Source organism: Pipistrellus hanaki (genome assembly GCF_964339955.1).
Source record: "Pipistrellus hanaki genome assembly, chromosome: 7".
Taxonomy (NCBI): domain Eukaryota; kingdom Metazoa; phylum Chordata; class Mammalia; order Chiroptera; family Vespertilionidae; genus Pipistrellus; species Pipistrellus hanaki.
This window is the reverse complement of record NC_140509.1, coordinates 4,856,326-4,881,255: the sequence shown is the minus strand read 5'-3', so window position 1 is coordinate 4,881,255 and position 24,930 is coordinate 4,856,326. Positions and strand designations below refer to the sequence as shown.

General features: G+C 46.7%; 2 protein-coding genes across 2 annotated transcripts in view; both read left to right on the top strand.

Moving 5' to 3' along the window:
* LOC311626179 (DLA class II histocompatibility antigen, DR-1 beta chain-like) overlaps positions 1-22,673 on the top strand; it is a 137,259-nt gene extending 114,586 nt beyond the window's left edge. Inside the window, exon 7 of the mRNA XM_084891220.1 lies at positions 22,634-22,673. The gene's annotated coding sequence lies outside the window, so the exon portion shown is untranslated. The remainder of the gene's footprint in view (positions 1-22,633) is intronic.
* On the top strand, positions 7,442-22,717 carry LOC311626192 (DLA class II histocompatibility antigen, DR-1 beta chain-like). Its single transcript, XM_084891247.1, has 6 exons — positions 7,442-7,618; positions 12,998-13,267; positions 20,706-20,987; positions 21,617-21,727; positions 22,145-22,168; positions 22,439-22,717. Exons 1-6 carry the CDS (start codon positions 7,519-7,521, stop codon positions 22,450-22,452), a joined length of 801 nt encoding a protein of 266 aa, XP_084747373.1. The 5' UTR covers positions 7,442-7,518; the 3' UTR covers positions 22,453-22,717.
* The last annotated feature ends 2,213 nt before the right edge of the window (positions 22,718-24,930 follow it).

Below are 24,930 nucleotides of genomic sequence, written 5' to 3'. Positions count from 1 at the left end.
CCTGGAAAATGTTTTTCCATCCCTTCACTCTCAGTCTGTGTGAAACCTTTGTTCTAAGATGGTTTTCTTGTAGACAGAAGATATGTGGTTCATGTTTTTTTATCCATTCAGCTATGCTATTTCTTTTTACTGGTGCATTTAATCCATTGACATTTAATGCTACTGTTGATAAGTGCCTGTTTGTTGTCATATTCTTCCTTAGCGTTTGTGTTTTTTTCTTGCCTTTCTCTTTCTTCTTTCTACAGCAGTCCCTTTGGCATTTCGTGCATTGCTGGCTTGGTAGTGGTGAATTCTCTTAGCCCCTTTTTGTCTGTGAAGCTTCTGATCCCACCATCAATTTTGAATGATAGCGTTGCTGAGTATAGTATTCTTGGATTCAGTCCCTTGTTTTGCATCATTTTGTATATTTCATTCCATTCCCTCCTGGCCTGGTGTGTTTCTGTTGAGAAATCAATTGCTATTCTAATAGGAGATCCCTTGTATGTAACTTTCTGTCTCTCTCTTGCAGCCTTTAAGATTCTTGCTTTATCGTTGATGTTTGCCAATTTAATTATGATGTGTCTTGGTGTTGGTCTTTTGGAGTTCAATTTGTTTGGGACTTTCTGTACTTCTTGAACTTGGATAGTTTATTTCTTGCCAATATCAGGTAAGATTTCTGTCATAATTTCTTCCAGGAGGTTTTCTTGCTTTTCTTCTTCTCCTTCTGATATCGCTATTATTCTAATGTTGTTTCATTTTGAGTTGTCCCAAAGCTCCCTTAGGCTCTCCTCTTGCTTTTTGAATCTTCTTTCCAGTTGCTGCTGTGTTTGTGTGTTTTTTTCTATCTTGTCTTCTACTTCAGTAATGCGGTCCTCAGCCTCTTCTAGCCTACTTTTTAAGCCTTCCACTGTGTTTTTTATTGCAGCTATGTCGTTCTTCATCTCCTCTTGGTATTTTTTCATGTTGGTGACATTATCATTCAGCTCCTTGTAATTATCATTGAGTTGTGTGTAATTGTCATTGAGTTGTGTGCATTTATCCTCTAGCCATTTAAACATCCTTATAACCATTACTCTGAATTCTGTCTCTGATAAGTTGCTAACTTCAAATTCATTTAACTCCCTTTCTGGTGATTCCTCTCCCCCTTTCCTTTGTGGATTGCCTTTTTGTCTTCCCATGTTTTCCTGTAGTGTTTCATTTGTAAAACCAATTGCCTTGCTTCCCAGGTTCCTTTGGGGATGGTGCTACTAGTGTAATTTCTCAGTTCCCCTGGGTTTGTTAATCTAGTGTAGCTCCCTTCCCAAGCTATTTGGGTTCTCTTGATGTAGGTCTGTATACTTGGGAGGTACAACTAAGGTGTCTACAAGTCAGCTGATGTAGAGGGGAGTTTCTTAATTTTTGCTGTCTTGCACCCTTAATTGTAGTCACGCATGCCCTGCGGGGACTCGCAGTGGTCCTCAGGAACCATCTGTTGGGTTTTGTAGTTCAGGGGACCTGCTATTTGGAAAGGCGTGGGGGAGGTTCCCAGAGATATGCAGTTGTGGGATGGGTGGACCCAGCTTTTGCTGTTGCACCTGTGGTGAATAGGTGCTTACTCCCAGTGGTGGTTCACTGGAAAACCGATGTTAGATTACCAATGAGGTGCACTAAATGACTTTGAAGGGCCCTAGCAGTGTAGTCGTACAGTTGCCTGTGTGTCAGTATCTAGGCAAAGTGAATTCAAAGCTTCTATTGCTGAATGGGTGTGCACCACCTGCTTATTCAAGATAGCATCTAAGGCAAGCTCACTGTGGCTTCCACTACTGGCTTACAGAGGTCTGCCGGAACCTCACCTCTGCAGTGGTGTATCTGAGGATATGCATTCTCAGGGCTCTGAGTTCAGATGTACACCTAGGGGTCCCGGCACTCAGTTGAGCAGCTGGGCAAGCTTCCAGGAAGAGGGAATTCAGAATTTCCACTGAAGGGCCTCGAACCCTCTTCTGTACAGAATCCACTCTCGGGTGCTCTTGGTGTCTCCCACAAACTGACCCGGAAGAGACATGCAAGCCTGGATTGGTATGTCCTCTTTGTCTATGGGGTTGAAGTAGCGAGTGTCCCAGGATAGGCAGCAACCTTGGGATGGAGTATTCTTGGTAGTCTTAGCCTGCGCAAGCGTGCTAATAAGTGAATTCAAGGGTTTTGCTCTCTAGCACAAGCAGACACTAGGGGACACAAATGGGCGAATCAGGTGCGAACCTGCCAAGGCACGAATCTGGGCGCAAGTAGAGGCGAGGGGAGTGAAAGGGGGAGGCAGGCAGGAGCCCAGGGACTCGCGGGAACCTAGGTCTTGCTGTTGGGCTAGTGAGTGCTAGGGACAGCAAATGCGCGAATCCAGTACAAACGTGTGAATCTGGGCCAAGGGTAGCTAACAAGCTAATCCCAGCACAAGCAGAGGGGAGGGTGGTAGAGAGGGGGGGCGGGCGCGAGCTCACAAAAGCCCGAGAACCAGGGTCTGGCTCAGGCACAAATCAGAGAATGCTGGCAATCCAGGGTTTTGCTAAGCTACAGGAATGGAGGCAAGAGGGGGGGGGGGGCGGGAAGGGCAGACTCCCAAACCCGGTTTCGTGGTTCGGGAGGGGGGGGTGCATTTACAGCTGCCGCGATCAGCATATCTTTGGATGTGGAGGTCCGCCAGTCTGCAGCTGGGGTAGCAGGATATTGTCTGGAATTGGGGCTGGGTCGAGGGGCAGTTCCAAGGTCTATCTTCTTGGTGGTGTTGCTGGGTTTCTAAAAAAGGCCCTTTTCCCATTCAAATGGCGGGGCTCCGTGCTGGGACCCCGCTGGCCAGGGAGAGCCCGCAGCGGTGCTAGTCTCTCCTTGTCAAGGAGATGCCTTCTGCCAGCGCCTGCTGCTCCTATGTGATTTAACTTTCCCTCACTCACACCCACCCCACACCATCCACCCATACTCCTTTCCTACTCTCAATCGCTTCCTCTCTCTCAGCTCAGTCCTGCCAGCCGCCATCTTTCTCCCTTCTCTCCAAATTGCTATAATTTTTAAATTTTATATCAAATTTATATAAACACATTTTGATAGTGTTCTCTTTGACTATATCGCAGAGTATTCTTCTTAAAAAATTGCTGTTTGCCATTCCTTTTCATCCAAATCTCATGGGGGCCTTAGCTAGGCTCCCCCAGATTGTCACACATTATCATTAGTGAATTTTGAGAAAATTATGATTGTCTGGTTGACAAATTAAAAGTGATATTCTCCTAGTTACCACTGCACAACTGCTCTCAGTACGGACGGATTTACCATAGCGATCTAGGGACAGAGTTTGTTCTCAAATCCACAAACAAGAATTTCTTCCCAACCCCGCCAAGAAATTTTGACTCCTCCACATGAACAGAAACATATTTTCCAAGTGAGTGAGATAACCTTTCTGTTCTGCATTCAGGTGGTCTACTTTGCACTTAACCTGCTGAAAAGCCTGAAATTCTGAGTGAGAGCAGCAGGTTGGATTTAGGAATCGGGGCACCGTGGTCTGTGAGAAGGGAGGGGTGTGCGGGAGCTCTGGGTGTCACCACATAAGACACATACAAGCCTTGTCCTTTCCAGAGAAGGTGCAGTGGTGAGGCGGGAATCTGGTCCAGGCACGGGAATGGCTGCGCTCAGCTGCCTCCGTTTATGGAAAATGCGGTCACTCTCCAGAAGGAGTGGCTTGTGGGCGTGCACCTCTGGGAATGAGAGATGGGAGAGCTTCTCCCGGGAGGAATGTGCCCTTCAGAGGGTGGATGCTGGGTGGTGGGTGGAGGGGCTGAGTGTGTGGGTCGGAACCACATCCTGGGCTCCACCTGGAGGACCTTACTGCCTTGTGTCCTTGCAAAGGTCCTCAGCTGCCATCACTCTATTCTCTCCAACTGGAGGGATGGAGGCTCTTAGCTCACTGAGATGATGTGAGAATTAAACAGAAATCTGATGCAAAAAAGCCCTGTATATCCTGGGCACAGAGTCGTTCAATAAACTTCATTCCCTTTTACATGGAGGGATAACGGGCATGTGGCATTATATCAGTTTCAGGTGTGCCACGTAAAGATTGGGTATTTTATCTGTTGGAAATGACACCACAGTCAGTCTGGGTAACAGCTACACCACACGTAGTTACTAAAATTTCTAGTGATGAGAATGTTTAAGACATGGTTCCCAAAGTGGGGCACATGCTTCCCAGGGGGCAATTTGATTTTTATGGGGGCCAATTTGAGAAAGAGTTATTAACAGTGAATGTTTTGCATTTCTTATGGTTCTAGGGGCCTCAAAAACAGTATATAGGTAGATATTGTGACATTTATGCATTTCAGGACTCTATTATATATTTTGAAACTTTATTTTCTATTTTTTTCAATCACCTTATACTATTACTCTTTAACAGTTTATTAGTGACTTCTTCCTTAGTACTTCTGCTGTCCTTTCATTCTTTATTTTTCTCTTTCATGGATGTCATGTGCTAAGCCCTTTCTCCAGTGTGTTCCCAGGTGCCCTGAGCTCAGTGACAGCACCAGGACATAAACCTGAAAACCTTTCACTTGGGTTAAATTATAGAATAAATTTCCATTTCCTTCAGTGAGTGACATCCCCCTGTAAAGACTCACTGATTATACTCTCCAATCAGCAGCTACCAACCTGTCAATCATCAGTTACTAGGGAAACTGCTCCTGAGGTGTCCCCAGAATCACACCTTTCACACCTGGAGGATCACAGGGGCTCTAACTATGAGAGGCTGAGTCACTTCCCCAAATCTGCACACTCAGTTGTGGTGCAACAGTCAGAGAAAGACAGTGTCACATGGTGTCCCTCATATGTGGAACTGTTACACCCAGATTTCGTGAACCCCAAGGACCACCAGGGAGCTGAGTCCCATTCAAAGAACAAAAGAGCCTCTTATCCATGCTTGCATGGGCTCTGTCCCAATTACACCAACATCGGCATCTAGGAAGAGCACGAGCTTCAACAGATCAAGGGGTTTTATAGGGGTGGTGATGTCACTGCTTTGGCTGACCCTGATTGGTTGGGTGAGGGCTAGGGTCCAGTTACAAAATGGAGGATAGCTCTGCCCTGCCCCACAGTACAAAATAGAGTCAGGAGTTAGCCCCACCCTGCCCTGCCCTCTCAGAATCTGATGACCAAAAGAGATCCAGAGACATAGAAGCACAGAACAGACTATCAATCTCAGACGGAAGGCAGGGCAAGGTGAGTAGTTGGGGAGAGATCAACAAAGAACTTGTATGTGTGTGGGCATAACCCCTGGACACAGACAATAGTGTGGTAAAGGCTGGGGGCCAGGGTCAGGGCAGGGGAGGCCTAGAAGAGGTCCATGAGGATTAAGGGGGACATACTAGTATGTAATACTTTCAACAATAAAAACTTTTAAAAAATAGGACAAAAGTGAAGGCCTCCTAACTTGCAGTCACCTCCCTCACCCTCAGCTCCCAGCACACTCACTCATCCATTTGCAGAGGGCTCTGTCTGCAGAGAGAGACCAATGGCCCCCAAAGGCTCCAACTTGTGTGCTCATCACTGACCAGCGCAGAGCTGCCTCGCAACAGGGCCCAGCACAGTGTTTCTGACACAACCAGACCAAACCTTTAAAGCCTGAATCAAATATTTTATTTTATTTTATTTTATTATTTTTATTTTTTATTTTCAGGAGATTTATTTATAATACCCCAAACCTGGAAATAAGCATGCTTTTAATGGAGAAAATTCTACCCTATTTCCCCGAAAATAAAACAGCGTCTTATATTAATTTTTGCTCCCAAAGTTGGGCTAGGTCTTATTTTCAGGGGATGTCTTATTTTTCCATGAAGAAGAATACTGTACACATTTAATGTTAAATGAAAATAAAGGACATTTATTACCTATATACAGTATGGTAATATGGTAGTTGTCAACACAAACCAGACAAACTGTGAAATAGGATGAATTCAAATTCTAAGCAAGGTTACAGGCAGAACTTCCTTTTTTTTTTTTTTATTAAAGAGCAAACCCTATGTGCACTTAGTGGTTATCTCAATGCTGGCCTTGAAAAACAATGCTGCTCTATCCAATTTAAAAAAAAAAAAAAAAAGTGCACCTGGCATGGTATTGAGATTGTGGGCATATCTGGTCTCTGGCCTGCAAGGTCAGACAGCTAAGTTTATCTTCATCATTCTTCAAACTGGCTAAAACAAACTAGAAAGCAACATTTTATCTAGGAAGAACAGCAGAAAATTCCAAACAACAGTTTGTTGCAGAATGGGGGTTTTCCTTCTCAGAACCTTTAAAAATAACTACCTGCCCCTAAAGTGGCACAGTTGTGTAGGGTCTGCCTGTGTGTGGTACTCTTGCAGCTGTCCTGGCCAGATATTTCAATAAATTCTTGCCTGATTTTTTTTTATTTTTTTTTTATAAATCATCAGCCTCCGGTGGTCTTATTTTGAACCCAGGGTTCGACCCCACAACAACTGTGAACCCTACAGTATCAAGAATTTACTCATTTATTCAATAACAATCATGTCATCATCTTCTGGAACATCATCACAACAATCAAATTCCTGAATTTCCTGGTGGATTTCTTGTGACTCCATTTCTTTCAGAGTCAGTGGACCAAATCTCTCATGTTTAGTGGGAGGAGGGGAGGGGGCTTATTTTCGGGGGGATGCCTTATATTTCACTCAGAAGGAAACCAGTAAGTAGGTCTTATTTTTGGAGGATGTCTTATTTTCGGGGAAACACCATAAGTATCAGAAGAGGACCTTCCTACTGCATCTCTGACCAGCAACTGATGATGCTGTTCACCTCTGACGCTGATTGGCTCTTGTATTGAGATGACCCAATCCGGAACAAAGAATGAGCTCTCTTAGTTGGTGTTATTGGGGCTGTGGGTGGAGAAGGGTCACAGACCTCCCTAAGTGAGATCTGCCTGCTCCCTGGCCTGTCCTCTCTGAGCTCCAGCATGGTGTGCCTGCGGTTCCCCAGAGGCTCCTGGATGGCTGCTCTGACGGTGATTGAAGGCCTCCTAACTTGCAGTCACCTCACTCACTCTCAGCTCCCAGCACACTCACTCACCCATTTGCAAGCGGCTCTGTCTGCAGAGAGAGAGACGAATGGCCCCCAAAGGCTCCAACTTGTGTGCTCATCACTGACCAGTGCAGAGCTGTCTCACAACAGGGCCCAGCACAGTGTTTCTGACACAACCAGACCAAACCTGTAAAGCCATAAATCAAAGTGTTTATTTTATTTTCAGAAGACTTATTTATAATACCCCAAACCTGGAAATAACCATGCTTTTAATGTAGAAAATTTTAAATTTCAGAAGAGGATCTTCCTACTGCGTCTCTGACCAGCAACTGATGATGCTATTCACCTCTGATGTTGATTTGCTCTCAGTACTGAGATGACCCAATCCAGATAAAAAGGAGTGAGTTCCTTGGTTGGTGTTATAGGGATGTGGGTGGGGAAGGCTCACATCCCTCCCTGAGTGAGACCTGCCTGCTCCCTGCCCTATCCTCTCTGAGCTCCAGCATGGTGTGCCTGTGGTTCCCCAGAGGCTCCTGGATGGCCGCTCTGAAGGTGATGCTGATGGCACTGAGCCCTCCCCTGGCTCAGGCCAGGGACACACCAGGTAAGTGCTCCTTGGGGGTGAGCTGTTGTGGGTGAGGAAGAAAGGAAATGAGCTCTGTAACCGAGTCCAGGCCATGGCCCTTAGAAAGCGGTGGCATTTTCCTCCGAGGCTGCCTGCCTATCACATGGACCCCGATTCTTTCCACCACAAAAGGGGCTGGTGCTGGCCACTGTGAGATGTGCAAGGGCCTCCATGTATCTCCACCGTTTTTCTCCCCTCACTTCCAGTAATCCTCCCAGTTCTGTGTCCCCTTCCATCGGGGTCTTGAGAGGATTGAGAAATAATGATCTCAGACTAATTCCCACCCAGTGCTCCATTTATTGCATTGAGTTATCCCCAAAGGAAAGTTTCTCTGACATTTTTCGGGAGCCAAAAGGAATTAGAGGGTCTCTCTTTAAGTATCCTGTGTTCGGTCCTCCACAGAATCTGTGATGTTGGTGCCCCTTCCTACTATGTGAGATGTACCAGCGGGCCTCCCCCACCATCTCCTTTCCTTTCTCCCTGAACTCCTTAAGACAGAAAAAATTCAGAGAAATAATTTCTCTGAAAAAAAAAAAACACAAAAAACGGATAATAATACCCCAGGGCTATAGGCTGTCAGTTCAAGTAGTTAGGAAGCTCTCCCTGAGGAAGTGATATTCAGAGACTTTTGAGACCTGGATGATGAGAGAAGCCACCCTGTGAAGATCTTGGGGACAAGTGTCCCAGGGAGAGGAACGGGGAAAGGCCACAGTGTGGGAACGTGTTTGCCGTGTTAGAGGGGCAGGAAGAAGGCTAGCGTGGCTGCAGCACAGGAGCGAGTTGGGGAGTGACACTGACATAGGGAGAGGCTGGAGAAGACGGGAGACACATCATATTGGGCCCTGATGGTGGGTAAGAAGTTTGAATTTTATCTGAAGAGACATGTGAACTACTGAGGGTTACAAGGAGAGTCCACGTATGTTTATTAAAAGCAATAATCCCAGCTTCCAGGTGGGGGTTGGACTGCAGGGCTCACAAGAGGAGGCGGGAATAGAGGAACATGGAGGAGCACCCAGGTGTAGTGCTTGGGCTTCAGTGAGTGTGTGTGGCAGAGGCAGCGGGAAAGGGGAAGTGAGCAGAACTGGGGGAGATGTTTCCAAGATGTTTTATGTCTGAAATGGGGGAGGAGTCACAATCCCTAGGATTTTATCTTCAATAATTAGAATAAACTTGGTGGAGCTGTGTACTGAGATGGGAAGGGCTGTGTAAGAAGCAGTTTGAAGGGGGTGGTGAGGAACAAAGGTTCTGTGTAAGCTGGGAATGATTTCTTGACATTTGTGTGGAGCTGACAAGAGGTCAGTTGAACACAGGAGCCTGGAGGTCATAGCCGGCCAGGGCAGGGGGTGTTTGTGTTGTCATTGACACGTGTGCTGTGTTAAACTCCAGGGAAGTAGAAGAGGAAGAAGATGTGTGTGTGTGTGTGTATGTGTGTGTGTGTGAGAGAGAGAGAGAGAGAGAGAGAGAGAGAGAGAGAGAGAGAGAGAGAGAGAGAGAAGCAGACAAGAAGCTGCGAAGGGTCCAGCCCAGAAGACCAAGGGCCAATGAGAGCAAAGGGAACCAAGAAGGGGTGCCGTGTGTGAGGAAATCCAAGAGAAGGTGATGCAGGGCAGTGAGGGGAGTAGATTTTTCCAGAAGGAGGGAGTGGCCAGGTGTGGGGAGAACTGCAGGAGGCAGGAAGTGAGGACATGCAGAGCAGTGAGCACTGGGTTTGGTGGGTGTGACATGCACATTCAGTGGAGTGTATGAGACGGGACCTGATTGGACTCTTTGAAGACAGGACAGGATCTGAAGACGTGAGGGGTGATTACATTGAATCTGAGCTGAGACCTCAGGGGGACTGTGCGCTGGGCTCAGGGGGTCAGTGGACCTAAAGCATAAGGACAATGGAGACTGGAGTGAAGCTGGGGGATGCGAGAACCAGAGCTGCTCAGTCATCAGCAAGGAGCCACTGGGTGACCTTGAAGGCAGAGGTGACTGGTTATGAAAGCCACCAGATCCACAGCCACTGTCATCAGTGACCCAGAGCAGACAGCCACCGCCAGGTGATGAGCATGGAGTCATGGACCAGACAAACCTGGTCCCTCCGGCGTGGAGCACCGTCACATGGGCAGTTATATGCACCGGTCCTCCCTGTGAGTGTGTGACTCTCATAACCCTTCTGTCTTCCCTGCAGCAATTACAGATGTAATGACCATGGACTCTGATTCAGAGAGTTTAAGCTGCTGACCTAGAGTCACAAGGTTAGTTGTAGAACCAGGTCACATAGTTTAGGCCTCAGAATCTAGAACGTTCTCTCTTCTCTGTCAGCATAGTGCTTTCATATTAGGGGCATGTATATCCTGTTATATACAGAGACCAATGTTTCTGTCCTTGTGTTCAAAATGATATTTCATGATAAATTTAATAACAGACAACTGCCAAATGGTGATGAAGATAGTATTTTATCTAGGAAGTTAAGGGATAGAACATTGAATTCCTAGGGATTGTATAATTAAAAATAGCAAGCTATTTATTGAGTACTTATATGTTCAGCAGTAGGAAGAATCACTATGTAATTCCACATTTACAATATCCTGTGAGGACTGCATTACCATTAAACCTATTTTGGAGATAAAGAACAAGGCCCCTGGTGTTACCATCTGACCCAGTGGAAGAGCTAATGCTCTAATGTAGATCCTCATTCCAGAGCTGGGCTTCTACCCCCACTGTGAGCAGTGGCTTGGCTGGGTCTGACTGGCTGCTGAGATTGCTGATGCTCCCATGTGCCAGTGTGTGCCTCAGGGCTGGGGCAGAAGGGGCAAGGGCTGCTGGTTCCAATAGCAGGAGGAACTTACATCCATTTTGCATTTACAACTTGAAAACTTCCATATGGGCTCACACTGTGTTGTGAGCATGTGAGAAACACAGAGAAGTTTCAGTCCACTCCTCTGCCTCAGTTTTGGCCAGCAGGTGGGCTTGTGTCACCAAAGGAAATACAGGATGCCCGATTTAAACTAAATTTCAGGGAAACAGCAATTATTTATCTGAAATCCAAATTTAACTGGGAATCGTGTATTTTTATTTGCTTTATCTGGTGGCCGTTCAGTTGTGCCCCTGAGCATGGCCTGATAGTGCCAACCACACCGGCTACAGAGAACAACTCACACATGTTTCTTTTCAACCTTCTCACTTGTCAGGAAGGTGCTAGAGAATTTGTGAAAAGTAAGACAGATCCGCTCTGACCAGAGTGCCCTCCCCTCTGCCATCATTTCTACATGAAGGTCTCCATCTAAAGCTGGGACCTGCTCCTTTCTGTAACCTGTCTCTGAGGGTGTCATCTTAGCTGCTCCCCTCCTGAGGGACCTGCCTGTAGACATGAGAGTCCACATTGGCCAAGGCTGGCAACCTGATGCCTCCTGGTGTTACTGGGAGCAGGAGGCAGTTAGAACGTGAATTAGTTGGGACTTTGAATGGGAATCAAGTGGCTGTGGCTGTAGATGCTGCTGCAGAGAAGCCGTGGGCCAGTGGCCGGGAAAGTAAGAAAGAAGACGATGTGGAGGATAAATGATGACTTGGTGATTGGGTAGCAAGGCAAAGAAACAGGTATCTTGGTTCTGAATACATTTATTTTGATAAAAAAATTACTGTGCACTGGAACCAGATTTTTAACATATATACATTTCATATAGATTTTCAACAGATTTATTTGTAGAACTTCCTATGTAATTCCCAAGTGCTGCCTAACCAAACAGTGTGTGTGTGTGTGTGTGTGTGTGTGTGTTTTGTTTGTTTGTTTGTTTTTGATTCTGTTTTTCACTCCAGATTTCTCAGTCAGTAAATCAACCCTTCTCTTCCTTCCCCCCCCCACCCCCCCCCCGGGACATCTGCCACATTTAAAGCCGTGTTTGGTGTCACACGGGGGTTTCTCTGACAACAGGTGGGATGCTGTCTGCAGCCCACTGTGTACAGAGCACCCACCCCACCCACACAGAACAGTGCTGAGTGGGGAACACGGCTGAACAGGGACTATTTCTGAATATTCTAGACTCACCTTCATATACACGCACCTTCCGGTGCAGCTCTTCATGGTTTTTTAAGAAAAAACTAGACAGTTACACAAATTCACCGCTTCCTTGTTAAATCCATTCAGTCACTTGAAGTTAAAACCTTCCTTCTTATTTGCCTTTTCAATGTTAGTCCAAACGCAATGAGTTCTGTTACTGCCTGTCTGTAGAGTAGACCATGGGCTTGTGTTGCCAAAAGAAATACAGGATGCCTGATTTAAGCTAAATTTCAGGGAAACAGCAATTATTTATCTGAAATCCAAATGTAACTGGGAATCGTGTATTTTTATTTTCTTTATCCACATCCACGTCTGTCCTTACGAGTCCCCATCGCGGTGAGCCCTGTTCTCAGGAGGAGCCTCCCGTTCCTGCAGGGACTCCCCCACCAGCGAGGGGGTCAGAGCTCCCATCCATCCCCAGGCTCTTTCCAGGGCTGTGCTCTGGGTCTCTGTGCCTCCTGATTGGACTTGCAGGAAAGAGAGGGCACCCTATTGGGATTGGGGTGTAACCCCTGATCTCGTCAGTACTCTCCGCTACAGGGAGCAGAAGGCCCCCTCACTCACCCCCAGGCTCCCAGCACCCCGACTCCTCCAGGCTCTGTCCCCTCCGCTCACTGTCTGGGCTCAGAGCCCGGTCTCTGGTTCCCAGGAGGCCATGGGTTCCCTCAGGCTTTGCAAATGGCAGTGCCTTCCCCAGAAATGTGCCCCCCCCCCATCACACACACACACACACACACACACACACACACACACACACACCCTTCAGGCCACATCCTGTCCCTCAGGCCACTGGCCCCGCCCTGAGGGAACTGGGATCCTGCTGTCCCTGCTCCAGACCCCCTTCCCTGACATCTCCCTCCTGTGTGACCCGCCTGGGGTTGGCTGTGCCCGCACTTTGGTGAATTCTAAGCTCAGGGCGGAGGGCGATGCCAGGTTTTCTGCCTGGAACAGGGTATCGGGGTTTTTTTGTTTTTTTTTTTATTTCCAGCTGGTTCTGGCACGGGGTCCCCTGCCCAGGGGGTGACAGGAGGAGGCGGGTGTGGGGATCCGGCGGGTGGAGGGGGGGCGTCTAGGAGGAGGCGGTGATGGCACAGTCCTCGCCCACCCGGAGCCCGGAGCCCCGCGGGAAGCCCAGTGGGTCCCAGTGGCTGAGGTCCCAGGGGGCTCCCTGCCTGTGGCCTCCCTCCAGCCCCAGAGGAGGGGGCGGGTGCTGGCAGTGGGGTGCCCGGTCCTGTGTGCCCTCCGCCTGGACGCCCCGCACTGGGTGGCGGCGCCATCTTCTCTCACCGGCGTGAAGGTCCTTCCTGTCCCCGCAGCACATTTCCTGTTGCAGCCTAAGTTCGAGTGTTATTTCTCCAACGGGACTGAGCGGGTGCAGCTCCTGTACAGAGGCATCTACAATGGGCAGGAGTTCATGCGCTTCGACAGCGACCTGGGGGAGCTCATCGCGTTGACAGAACTGGGGCGGCCCATCGTTGAGTACATGACCAGCCAGAAGGACTACATGGAGCGGTTGCGGACCGCGGTGGACTGGTTCTGCAGAGAAAGCTACAGGATTTCTGAGAGATTCCTGGTGCATCGCAAAAGTGAGCTGGGGCGGAGGGGGAGTTGGCGGGTGCGGGAGGGGGGTGCGCACCCAGGGCTGTGAGGAGCACCTGATGGGCCTGGGGGCGGCCATGGGAGGTGAGAGAGGGGAATAGGTCTGTCTTGGTCAAATCTCCCTCCGCCCCTCACCCTGAGCCCTGGAATAGGGGTGCTGGGTGCACAAGCCTCTCCCTGGGGGAGGGTCAGGCTGGGTGTGAGGGCGGGGCCTCCGGGGCCCCCTGGCCTTTCTGAGCTCCTTTAGTCTGAGTGTCTGTTCCCCTTCGTGCACCTGTGTGGACACAGGGGTGATGGGACCAGGCTCCACACTGTAGTCCTATGACTTCACACACTGAGGTGACATCCACACGCGCTGGCAGTACTGAAGTAATGACATGTTAACGTTTTCGAGTTGAGACAATTTACTTTGAATTCTATTTGTTAGGTCTTTCTCAATATTGCCAAATACACAGTTGAAATTTTGATTATTACTTTTCATTCATCCTTCTTTGATTTCTCAGTTCTGGAACATTTTCCCCGTGAGTGTTGGCTAATGGCTGTTCCTGCTCTAGGAATGGCCTATTGTCCGTCAGCCCTGGGTCCGGGCCTTTTCTCAGAGATTTTCCGGGTTCTCTAGGCAGCCAGAGGGAGACTTTGCTGACATGGATTCAGCATTTCTCCTGCTCCTGGTTTCTGGTTTTGTTTGTTTTCTATGTTAGGAATATAAACATTTTTAAAAATATACATATTTTTATTGATTTTAGAGAGGAAGGAAGAGGGAGAGAGAGATAGTAACATCAATGATGAGAGAGAATTGCTGACTGACTGCCTCCTGCAGACACCCCACACTGGGGATCCAGCCTGCAATTGAGCATGTACCCTGACTGGAATTCCAACCATGATCTCCTGGTTCATAGGGTCACACCCCACCATTGAGCCACACAGGCCCAGGCTGCTAGCAATGATTTTCCATCAATCTTAAACCTATTCTTTTAGGGTAAAATAAAAATGTTTTCCCCAGATATATCCTCCCTCTCCTCCAACTTCTCCACCACCTTCTCTTCTCTCCCCTCATTGTATTTATTGAGCCTGGTCTCTGGCAGGAGGCACACATGTCAATGAGTTCCACCCCTGCCCTGAGCTCCAATGTCAGACTGAAAACAGACAATTATAAAAGGTCAGGAATCCCAATAACAGACCGGCTTCTGTGAGAAGGAGCGGGTGGCTCAGTGAGCAACACTATAAGTGGTACAATGGGGGCTGCCCTGCTCCTCCTCCCTCAAGACTTAGCCCAGGGCTGGAGAATCCCCCTCTTCCTGCTCCAGGGGGACCATCTCTGTGTTCCAGGGGTGACCGCATTCCCAGGACTCCACACCCTGAGTCCCACCCTCCCCAAGCCGGGGCCCAGCTTCTCCCTCTGCTCTCCTCACATTCTCTCTCCACATGTAATAAACAGGGACACAGAGTGAGGGCTGCGTGCCGGCCGCCGTTGTATATAATGTTAGGCCCATTGGTCCTCATGTGTCCCTAAGCGGTGAGTTAGTATGATCACCCCCTTGCGGGTGAGGAGCTGAGCAGAGAGGATCTCCCAGGATCACCGGGAAGAGGCAGAGCCCGGATGTGCCCCAGGCAGCGCTGCTCCAGAACCTCACTTTGATGCACACACTCTGTGCCTTGCACACATCTGTGAACACTTCCATCAGCAATGAGGAGCTGTTTCAAGTGAAAACTCCCCCAGATTTCCTCAGCACCTGTTATAGGACTCTCTTTCATGGCCTGCGTAGAAAGAGTTCCCATTCAGGGTTCAGCTTCTGGAGAAGGGCCGCACCCAAATGAAGAAACTTGAAGAAATTCAACTTGCTGATTCTGGGGCCAGGCGGTAGTCCAACTCTAGTGGGAGAACTACTCCTGCTCTGGCCCTGCCATCCCTTTTATTGAGGCTTTGGGGAAAACATCTTAGGCAACATGAACAGAAATTTACATGTAGCCCTCAGGCAGGAAATAACAGAAACTTTCATGGGACACACAAGGTAGATTCTGCTTCAGCTAATAATATCTCAACTAAAGATTAGAGCAATTAAGGTTGTTGACCACCAGCCTTCCTGGCTTCGTGTCAACATCTCTTTTTTAGTGAAACTGATTTGTTTTCCAGCATCTCCCCCATTTTCTTTCCTTAAAAAATTTGCATATGCAGAATAGAAATAAACAAAAAGTGAAACAAGCAACAATGGCTATGCTGAGAGTCAAATGAAATCAGTCTGCAGTACGTTTCTTTCTGGGCCAACAGTTTTTGAATCCCAGATTCAATGTCCAAAATTTTTTTGAGTCCAAATTTTAGTTTTTTTTTTTATTTTTATTTTTTTAAAAAATATTTCATTGATTTTGTACAGAGAGGATGGGAGAGAGATAGAGAGTTAGAAATATCGATGAGAGAGAGTCATTGATCAGCTGCCTCTTGCACACCACCTACTGGGGATATGCCCGCAACCAAGGTACATGCCCTTGACCGGAATCGAACCCGGGACCCTTCAGTCCCCAAGCCCACGCTCTATCCATTGAGCCAAACCGGTCTCGGCTTGAGTCCAAATTTTAATGTCCACCAGTTCTGAGTCCATGTCAGCAATGATATCTGGATGGTGGACAAATGGTGGCAATGCAGGTCTGACCTCTGGTTTGGTCCTGGACAACCTGCAGCGACGCACATCTGCTGACTGCCAGTATGGCAAGGCGTCGTCAGCATCTTCCATCTCTGCTCTGTTTGTCCTCCTGTCTTTATGGCTGGAGTATTCCTGTCAATTCTCTGTTGCAGGAATCCACATGGTCTTGGAGTTGTTCCCTGAAAATATACAAACATATTCTCAACCGAAAGTTAATCATGGGATCCTTTCTATAAATTTTACTTGAGATCCTTTTAATTTTTTTGCCCAAATGATTTTCGTTGGCTTATTCTGACATAATATGTATTTTTCGTCCTGCTGTTAGCATTTACAAATAAAACTTAGTTTTTAAAGAAAAAAATTTTTGTTCTGAATATGTTTCCTTACATAATTTTTTTCCACTATCCCCCCCCCCTTTTTTTTGATTTAATTATTAGGAGGCTTTTGGAAAAATTTTATAATGAAGTAAATTTTTTTTTTTGCACAAAAATATAAGTGATTTTACCATGAAATGAAATACCAATAGCAATTTTAGTTAATATTGCTATTGGTATTTCATTAGTTAATACTTTAGAAACAACTTTTTGTATAATGAAATTTTCTTGAATATTTATTTATTTCAATTAGCCAATTTAAGTTAATCTGAAAACTGTAAAACTTAATATTCTAACAATAATTTCTAGATTACCCGGTAAATCTTAATGCAAAGGATTATTTGCATCCTTGAGAAGGCTCTAAAACATTGTTGGTATTAGACTAGATTTAGATATAGGGCAACTGTTGTCGGCCAAGTCTCTGTTGCCTGGGTCCCGATCTGAGCTGGGCATGGGAAGCATGAAGCAGCCATGGGGCAGGAGACCTCCCTCAAAAGGGGCGAAGGTTTAAGCCCTTGCAATGGTGCGGGGGGGGGGGGGGGGGGTGAGGATCTTTGCCCCACCTCTGTTGACCCCCAAGTTCTCTCCTGATGGCCCCTCTGCGACTGTGCCTGTCTTAGGTTGTTCCTTCCCTGAGGAATCTTACCTTCCATTGGCTAACCAGCCATCCTCCGGGGCCAAGCAGGGTGATGTGAGGTTTAGTTCTGTCTCCTTGGTAGCTTATGCCCCTATGGCCTCCATGCCCAGCACTTGCCTTGGGATCCCCTCGCCTGCTGGTGGGGCCCTGGCATTGATCACATATCTTGGGGAACCCAGGTTTCTTCTCCAAAGAGGATCCAGCTTGTGCCATTGGGAAAGGGACAGATCCATGGTACCAGCCACCATGAGGCTTCAACCTCAGCATAATTTGAAAACTCAGGCAACAGCTGTGAGTAATCAGAATGTGAGAAGTTGGTCCCTCTTTGGCAAAAGAGCAAGAAGGGCCAATATATTGTAGAATGCCCAAGTGCCTTCTCAAGCGGCCTTCCACACAGTGGAAGGGATTAAATCCTTCATATGCTTTTTAAAATTGCTGCCAAACATTCAAAGAATTAGTTTATAAGTCTGTGTGGGATAAATGTACAATATGCTGTTATAAAATATCAAAAATTATAATGACATTGTAGAATAATATCATGTAAGGATATTCTTTGCTTTAATCCATGATAATTCAATTTCAAACTGGAAGAAATATTTAGTTACTTTGTTTTGCCCTTCTTAAGAGGTCAAAATCTTCATAAAATTTAAAATATATATATATATAAGTAACATATATTAATTTTTATTTGATAAAGCAATCACTAGCTGTTTCTGGTCTTTATTAGAATTATTTTTAAAATTATTGGCTTTTCATTTAGCTGAAAACCTTGATTATAATTTAATAATCTAATTTAATTAAGTAATTAAAGTAAGTACCATATTTTCCGGCGTATAAGACGACCCCCTAATTTTACAGTTAAAACATAGGTTTAGGCCTATATTCGCTGTATAAGACTACCCCCCACTTCCGAGGCAACACCAGTTCTTTTTTTAATAGACCGCCTCTCTGACTCTGGCCAATCTGAGCAGGCTTTTTACTAGAACACAGTGTACATGTTCTGTACCGAAGCTGCACTGTGTTCTAGTAAAAAGCCTGCTCAGATTGGCCAGAGTCAGAGAGGCGGTCTATTAAAAAAAGAACTGGTGTTGCCTCGGAAATGGGGGGTAGTCTTATACAGCGAATATAGGCCTAAACCTATGTTTTAACTGTAAAATTAGGGGGTCGTCTTATACGCCGGAAAATACGGTATCTTCATATTAAAAATAAAGCAAATTTACTTCTGAATTCACAAGCCACAAATGTTGCTCTGCCTCTAGCTTAATTAAAAATGCAGGCGGCCACATAAAGTTAGGATTCAATTATTTATTAAGTATTGGCTTCTCATGTAACTTAATTTATATGACATTGATTATATTGTAAAAGCTAATTTATAAAGTAACTTAAGTAGGTATGTTAAATTAAAAAAAAAAAAGGCAAAGAAGCTTATTCAGTAAAACTTATAGGTTTGATACTTTATTGGTCTGATCCAAAAGCATAAACAGTGTCCTACCTACAGCCAATTCCAAAATGCAGGCTGCGTGAAGCCTTTTTGTCTTTCTTGAAATTCTACTGCTATTGAAAATTTTGGCTATATTTAAGAAATATATTGTTTTTGCCTTTCTTACAGGCAAAAACTTTCATAACATTTAATATATACTTAATATATATTAAAATATAATATTATGTAATTCCATAACATTTAATATATACTTAATATATATTAAAATATTATATATTCTTAATATATATTAAAATAAAATATAATATATATAAAATATAATAAAATATAAAATATACTTATTAATTTTTATTTGATAAGACTTTCAATGCAATTTCAAGTATATTAGATCTGTTTTAACAAGTTTTCCTATAAGAAGAGAGAATAAATTTCTTGTATTACTCCAGGCCCATAGAGCTTTCCAAGAATCATCTCCGTTAAGGCCTTGAAATTTTAACATGGAAAAAACCATCAAACAAATATCTATATATGATTTAAATATCATAATACCTGTTATTATTAATGGCTAAGGCATTGGCCTCCTATAATACCTGTTATTATTATCTATTATTATTTTAAGATATCAATTAGATTTAGGCTAGTTTTTGCGTACAAAATATTTGGTTGAGATCAGAGAATCAATCCTCTTTTTTAATTAAACCAATAATAAGCAACTTGTTTTGAATTCCTAATCATTAAAGAAAATACATTTTAACGATATATATTTCTAAGAAAAATACAAGACATAGTCAATTAAGAGCTTCCATTCTGTCCCCTAGATTTTTTATGAGGCAAATTTAAACTTTACTTTTTATTTATATAATTAAGCCAACTTCCAAAAAAAAATGTTGCCACAGGAGTTTGGAGGAAGTTTATACCCATTCAAATGTGAATTACCACATTCCTCAGCACACTGGAGAGTGGGCTTCCTGATTGGATCTCCCAAATCCTCCTTGCTCTGAGGGAAGTTTCAGCCACAATTCCGGCCACACATGTTTTCATGCTTAAAAGATAAAGACAGGTATTACATTTTTTCTTTCTTTTTTGCTTTCTGAAGTAATAACTAGCACCCACTTTGGCCAAGATCAGCATTTCCCTGCGAATTCTTTTATAATTTTTAAAGAAAACTTTAAGTAATCTCATTGCAGGAGAGCAGATAGCCTTGCCCTCTCCTGCCACCTTTGAATTTCTCCGCACCAGAGGGAGTTTAAGCTGTGGAGTCTCATTTCTTATCACAGATTTTAAATTCCAAATGCAAACTAAGATTTTAACAAGAAACCACATTCTTTAAGCATACAAACCAAAATTCTATAATAAAGTTTACTTTATATTTATAACCTAATTCTTCCCCATTAGCCTGACTGACAAAGACGTTCCCACCCTACTTACAGTTTGCGACTCTGCCGCTGGCCGTGGGCTTTGAGTGCGGTGAATTTCCCGCACCTTTTTTCCACTGAATCTTCCACACCTTTTCTGGTGAATTTTCCACACCTTTTTCCGGTGTAATTTTCTTCCTTCCTTCGCTTTTATTGTATTTTGTATTACTCCAGGCCCATAGAGCTTTCCAAGAATCATCTCCGTTAAGGCCTTGAAATTTTAACATGGAAAAAAACATCAAACAAATATCTATATATGATTTAAATATCATAATACCTTCGAAAGGAAGGCGAAAAATACCTTCTCCTCCGGAAGTCCCGCGTTGAAGGCGCCAGATGTAGGACTCTCTTTCACGGCCCGCGTAGAAAGAGTTCCCATTCAGGGTTCAGCTTCTGGAGAAGGGCCGCACACAAATGAAAGGAGACTTAAAGAAATTCAACTTGGCGATACGGGGACCAGGCGGTAGTCCAACTCTAGTGGGAGAACTACTCCTGCTCTGGCCCTGCCATCCCTTTTATTGAGGCTTTGGGGAACACATCTTAGGCAACATAAACAGAAATTTACATGTAGCCCTTAGGCAGGAAATAACAAACACTTACACGGGACAAACAAGGTAGATTCTGCTTCAGCTAACAATATCTCAACTAAAGGTTAGAGAAATTAAGGATGTTGACCAGCCTTCCTGGCTTCCTGTCAACATCTCTTTTTAGTGAAACTGATTTGTTTTCCAGCGTCTCTCCCATCCAGGGCCCGGGCTGGAGGAGGAGACTCAAGGCCCTTGGCACTGCCTCCTGCGGGGCCACAGGGCGGTTTGCGGGGGGGCTGCCTGGGCCTGGAGCTGGGACCAGAGACCAGGCCTAAGGGGACACCCAGGGCCTGCCTGTCTGCTCACGTCTCCCTCCGCCTCCTCTGTCCCAGCTGCGCCCACAGTGACCGTGTCCCCTGCAAAGACCCAGCGCCTGCAGCACCACCTCCTCCTGGTCTGCTCCGTGAACGGCTTCTACCCGGGCCACATTGAGGTCCGCTGGCTGCGGGACGGCCGGGAAGAGCAGGCCGGGGTGGTGTCCACGGGCCTGATCCGGAACGGGGACTGGACCTTCCAGATGCTGGTGATGCTGGAAACAGTGGCCCGGAGCGGGGAGGTCTACACCTGCCAAGTGCGGCACCCCAGCAGCACCAGCCCCATCAGCGTGGAATGGAGTGAGACGCCTTCTGACCTCCCCTACATCCCCCACAGGGGCCTTTGCTTGTCCCTGAGGCCAGGGTCCCTCTCCCCACACCCCGTTTTCCTTTCCTGGGGTCTCTCCCTCAGCACAGGCCACAGGGTAGCCCTGCCATTACTGTGGACACCCATAGCCCTGGGAGTCCATTCCTGTCCTGTTTTCCATTCCCACCCTCTCCCACCATGGTGCCCCTTGGCCCTGGCACCGGCCCCTGTGGGCTGGGCGGTGCTTAGGCCTGCGCTGAGCTGCCCACTGTTATCGGGAGGAGGCGTGTCCTCCACAGTGTGGGCACCCTCCTGCCCAGGAGAGCCCCGTCTGCTCTGCATCTGCGGGTCTGTCACCCGGGCCAAGTCCCGAGGGTCACCGCGCCTGGACCCCACAGCCCTCAGAGGCCGAAGCAGAGGCCTTGGGTCGGGAGTGAGGGCACCTGAGGCCAGTGCTGGGCCTTTACATGCTCAGTGTGACCTCAGTCTCTTTCCGGAAATGGCTATTCTTCTGCTTCCTCTAGGGCAGCCCCCTAAGCACCACCCCCAGCCCTCCACCCCAGGGTCTCCAGTAGAGAAGGTGCTTTGGGCAAAACCTTCTGAAACCAGCCTCTCCTCCCAGGGGCCCAGTCCGGATCCGCAAGGAGCAAGGTGCTGAGTGGGGCCGGGGGCTTCGTGCTGGGGCTGCTCTTCCTCGGGGCGGGGCTGCTCATCTCCTTCAGGGCACGGAAAGGTAAGGAGCCGCTGGCAGGGAGGCCCCAGAGGGTGGGGGACAGGGCTTTGCTGGGTGAGCTCTGAGGTGGCAGCGCCCTAGAGGCCTCTCTCTCCCTGTGGGTCTCCCGTGTCCTGGAAACGCAGACTCACTAGCCCCCAGTTCTCAGGGTGGAGACATGAGGAGCCAGGGCTGTGGGCTAGAGGTGGGTTCACACCAAGGGGCTTTGGGTGCAGATTCTGGGGCACATGGAGGAGCAGGCCCTGCGGTCACTGAGAACTCTGGATGTGACGGCTTCGGGGCCCCTGCTTTGGGCTCTGCTCTGGTGTCAGCGGGTGGGGGTGCTGCTAGAGAAGCTCAGGTGGCCTGGGCGGGGACCCTGTGTCTGGGTCACACTTACCTTCCTATGTTTAAGCAGCATCTTCCTTCTCCTCCCAGGACACTCTGGACTTCAGCCCACAGGTAAGGCTCTTTAATCCTCTCTTAGGGACCCATTGGCTTTCCCTAAACCAGAAGGTGCAGGGGAGGAGCCAGGGGACAGAGAGGGGGAGCCTGGGGTGGCTCTGGCCTCGCCCACAGGACAGCCCCTCCTCCTGCAGATGAGAGGCAGCTCTAGAGCAGCTCTGCCTCCTGTGGCCTCAGAGCTTCTCACTTGCAAGCCACAGCAGGAGGCCTGGGAGGGCAGCGCCCCTGCTGGCTGGGCCTGGGAACTGCACTGTCATCTATCTGCAGGGCTCCTGAGCTGAGGTGGCCATGGTGACAGACAGTGCAAGAAAGACCCTGTTGTCAAGCCATAGGCAGCCTATAGAGGTTTCCTGCTGGGCTCTCACTCCACGCGAGCCACCTGGGCTCTGGCTGGTCCTGGCTCCTGACCCCGCAGTTGCCCCTCCCTGCTGGTTCCTCCCAGCCCTGGACCTGGAGGTCCAGTGTTGGCTGCAGAACCTCAGCTCCATCCTCCCCGTCCCTCTGTGTTCAACCCTCGCAGTCTGCTGTGCACCTTAGCTCAGCTCTGCCAACATTTCTTAATAAAATTTTCCTCAATTATTGTAAATACAGAGTGAAATCGTCCATTCACAGGCTTCAAGGACAGGAAGTAGGAAGACGAGGTTTTCTTCATCCTTTCCTGCTTTTCATGAGTGTTCCATCCTGTAATCGGGCTGGTTCCTGAGCCAGGAGGGAGCCTGCAATGGACCGAACACGGTGGTCTCCCATGTCAGTGCTCCTCAAAAACAAGTGCACAGTTTCCTTTCCCCAGGGATACGGAGAGGGGACAGCAAGTGTAAGAAATGCAAGCCAGCCCAGCCGCTGTGGTCAGAGTTGAGTGTGGACCTATGAAGTAGGCGTCACCATTCAATTCCAGTTTAGGCCTGGGTCTCGGGCTCAATCATCTGTGAGGGGCATTTAAAAGGCAGCCCATCAATTATTCTCTCTCATCATTGAGGTTTCTATCTCTCTCTCTCTCCCACTTCCTTCCTCTCTGAAAGGCAGAAAGTTATTTTAAAAAGAAAGAAAGAAAGAAAGAAAGAAAGAAAGAAAGAAAGAAAGAAAGAAGGAAAATAAAAACAGGCCACTTATAAGGATCTGATGTCTTCACAGTTTCTATAATCCTTTACATTTCTCAGATTTTTTAAATGAAGTTACTAATTCGGTACCTCCTGAAGCCCCCTTTTACAGTGTTAGTCTATTGATGGCCTCCACACCTCAGTCTCTGTGCCTCAGATAAACGCGTGCTGTGCTGACTCTGCCCTGAGGTGCACCTTCCCCAGGAGTCGATCCCCGAGGCCACCAGGACAGAGCTGCACCTCTAGTGGGAAAGGTGTGCTTCTGAGGCCTCCAGCGTGTTGGCAAACTCCCTGTCTGTCACAGGAAATCCCGTGTGTCCCTCTCTGAGCACCAACCAGGGCCGCTGCTGTTCACCAGGGGGGGCGGGTGGCTCCCTGCTGGGCCACCAGTATGCAAGCCTCTGCACTGGAGGGAGCAGGAGAGCTCCTGTGGGGGGCCTCCCAGTGCGTGTGAGCAAGGAGCAGCAGAGTTCTATGCAGCGTTTTGTTTAATAAGACAGAGGAGGAGAAAGCACATAGAGATAAACCTGTTCATTTCATCCACCTGTTTATTTTCCTACCTACCAGCCATCTGTCTATAGAAACGGGACAGATTTTTCAATGGTTGTCTACAGGGCAAAACAAGGGAATAGGTTGAAGGATTCTGTACTTTTCTGAATATGTATCTTATTAAATGGTTTTAATTTGAGGAACATTAAATATGTTATGTAATAAGTTAAATCAAAAGTTTAAAAGGCAACACATAAAACAAACAAACAACAAACTACAGCAATAGAAACAAACTGACAAGAAGTACATGATGGGAAACAGCTCAGGCCCTAGACCAACCAGCTCTGTGGCTTGTCCCCAGGATTCCCATAGCCAATCCCACAGTAGCTCAAGGACCATTAGCCTCAGAGCTCCACATGGTCCACTCCCAAGGCAGCTCTATCTCGGGGCTCCTTATCCTCAGGGTTCTGCTTGGTCCACTCCCATTCCGGCTCCAGATAGCCAGCTAAAGACACCTGGCGTGCACAGAGAAGAAGATCCTGAACAAGTCTCTCTCCTTCTAGACTGGGAGAGGTGGCTACTTCACTTAACTCATAGAATCAAACACAAAGAGACAGCCGCATGGAGAAGACAGATAAATCTATTCCAAATAAAGAAACGGAAAAAATAAAATAAAAAGAACTAAATGAAACTGAAATAAGCTATTTACCAGATAAAGACTTAAAAGTAAACACTGGTTGTAAGTATGCTCAATGAACTCTGGATTGGAATAGATGAACTCTATGAAAACTTAAATAAATAGAAAAATATTTAAAACAACCAATCAGAACTGAGGAATATGATCATTTAAATCAGTGTTTCCCAAACTTCTCTCATGATGAGAATCACCTGGTGGAGTTGTTAAAACACAGATTCCTGAATCCCAACTAAGAAGTGCTAAAAACTAGAATTTTTGGGAACATATAGGTAAAATTGTATACTTAACTAGTGCTCTAAGACAGATGTTATATACAGAGCACTAAGTTAGGTATGCAATTTTACCTATATGTTCTCAAAAATTCTAGTTTAGCACTTCTTAGTTGGGATTCAGGAATCTGTGTTTTAACAACTCCACCAGGTGATTCTCATCATGAGAGAAGTTTGGGAAACACTGATTTAAATGAAAACAAAAAT

Coding starts and splice junctions, on each gene's coding strand:
- LOC311626192 (XM_084891247.1), top strand. CDS start 7,519: ATGGTGTGCCTGTGGTTCCCCAGAGGCTCCTGGATGGCCGCTCTGAAG. Junction 13,268..20,705: donor ATTCCTGGTGCATCGCAAAA/GTGAGCTGGGGC, acceptor CCTCTGTCCCAG/CTGCGCCCACAGTGACCGTG. Junction 20,988..21,616: donor CCCCATCAGCGTGGAATGGA/GTGAGACGCCTT, acceptor CTCTCCTCCCAG/GGGCCCAGTCCGGATCCGCA.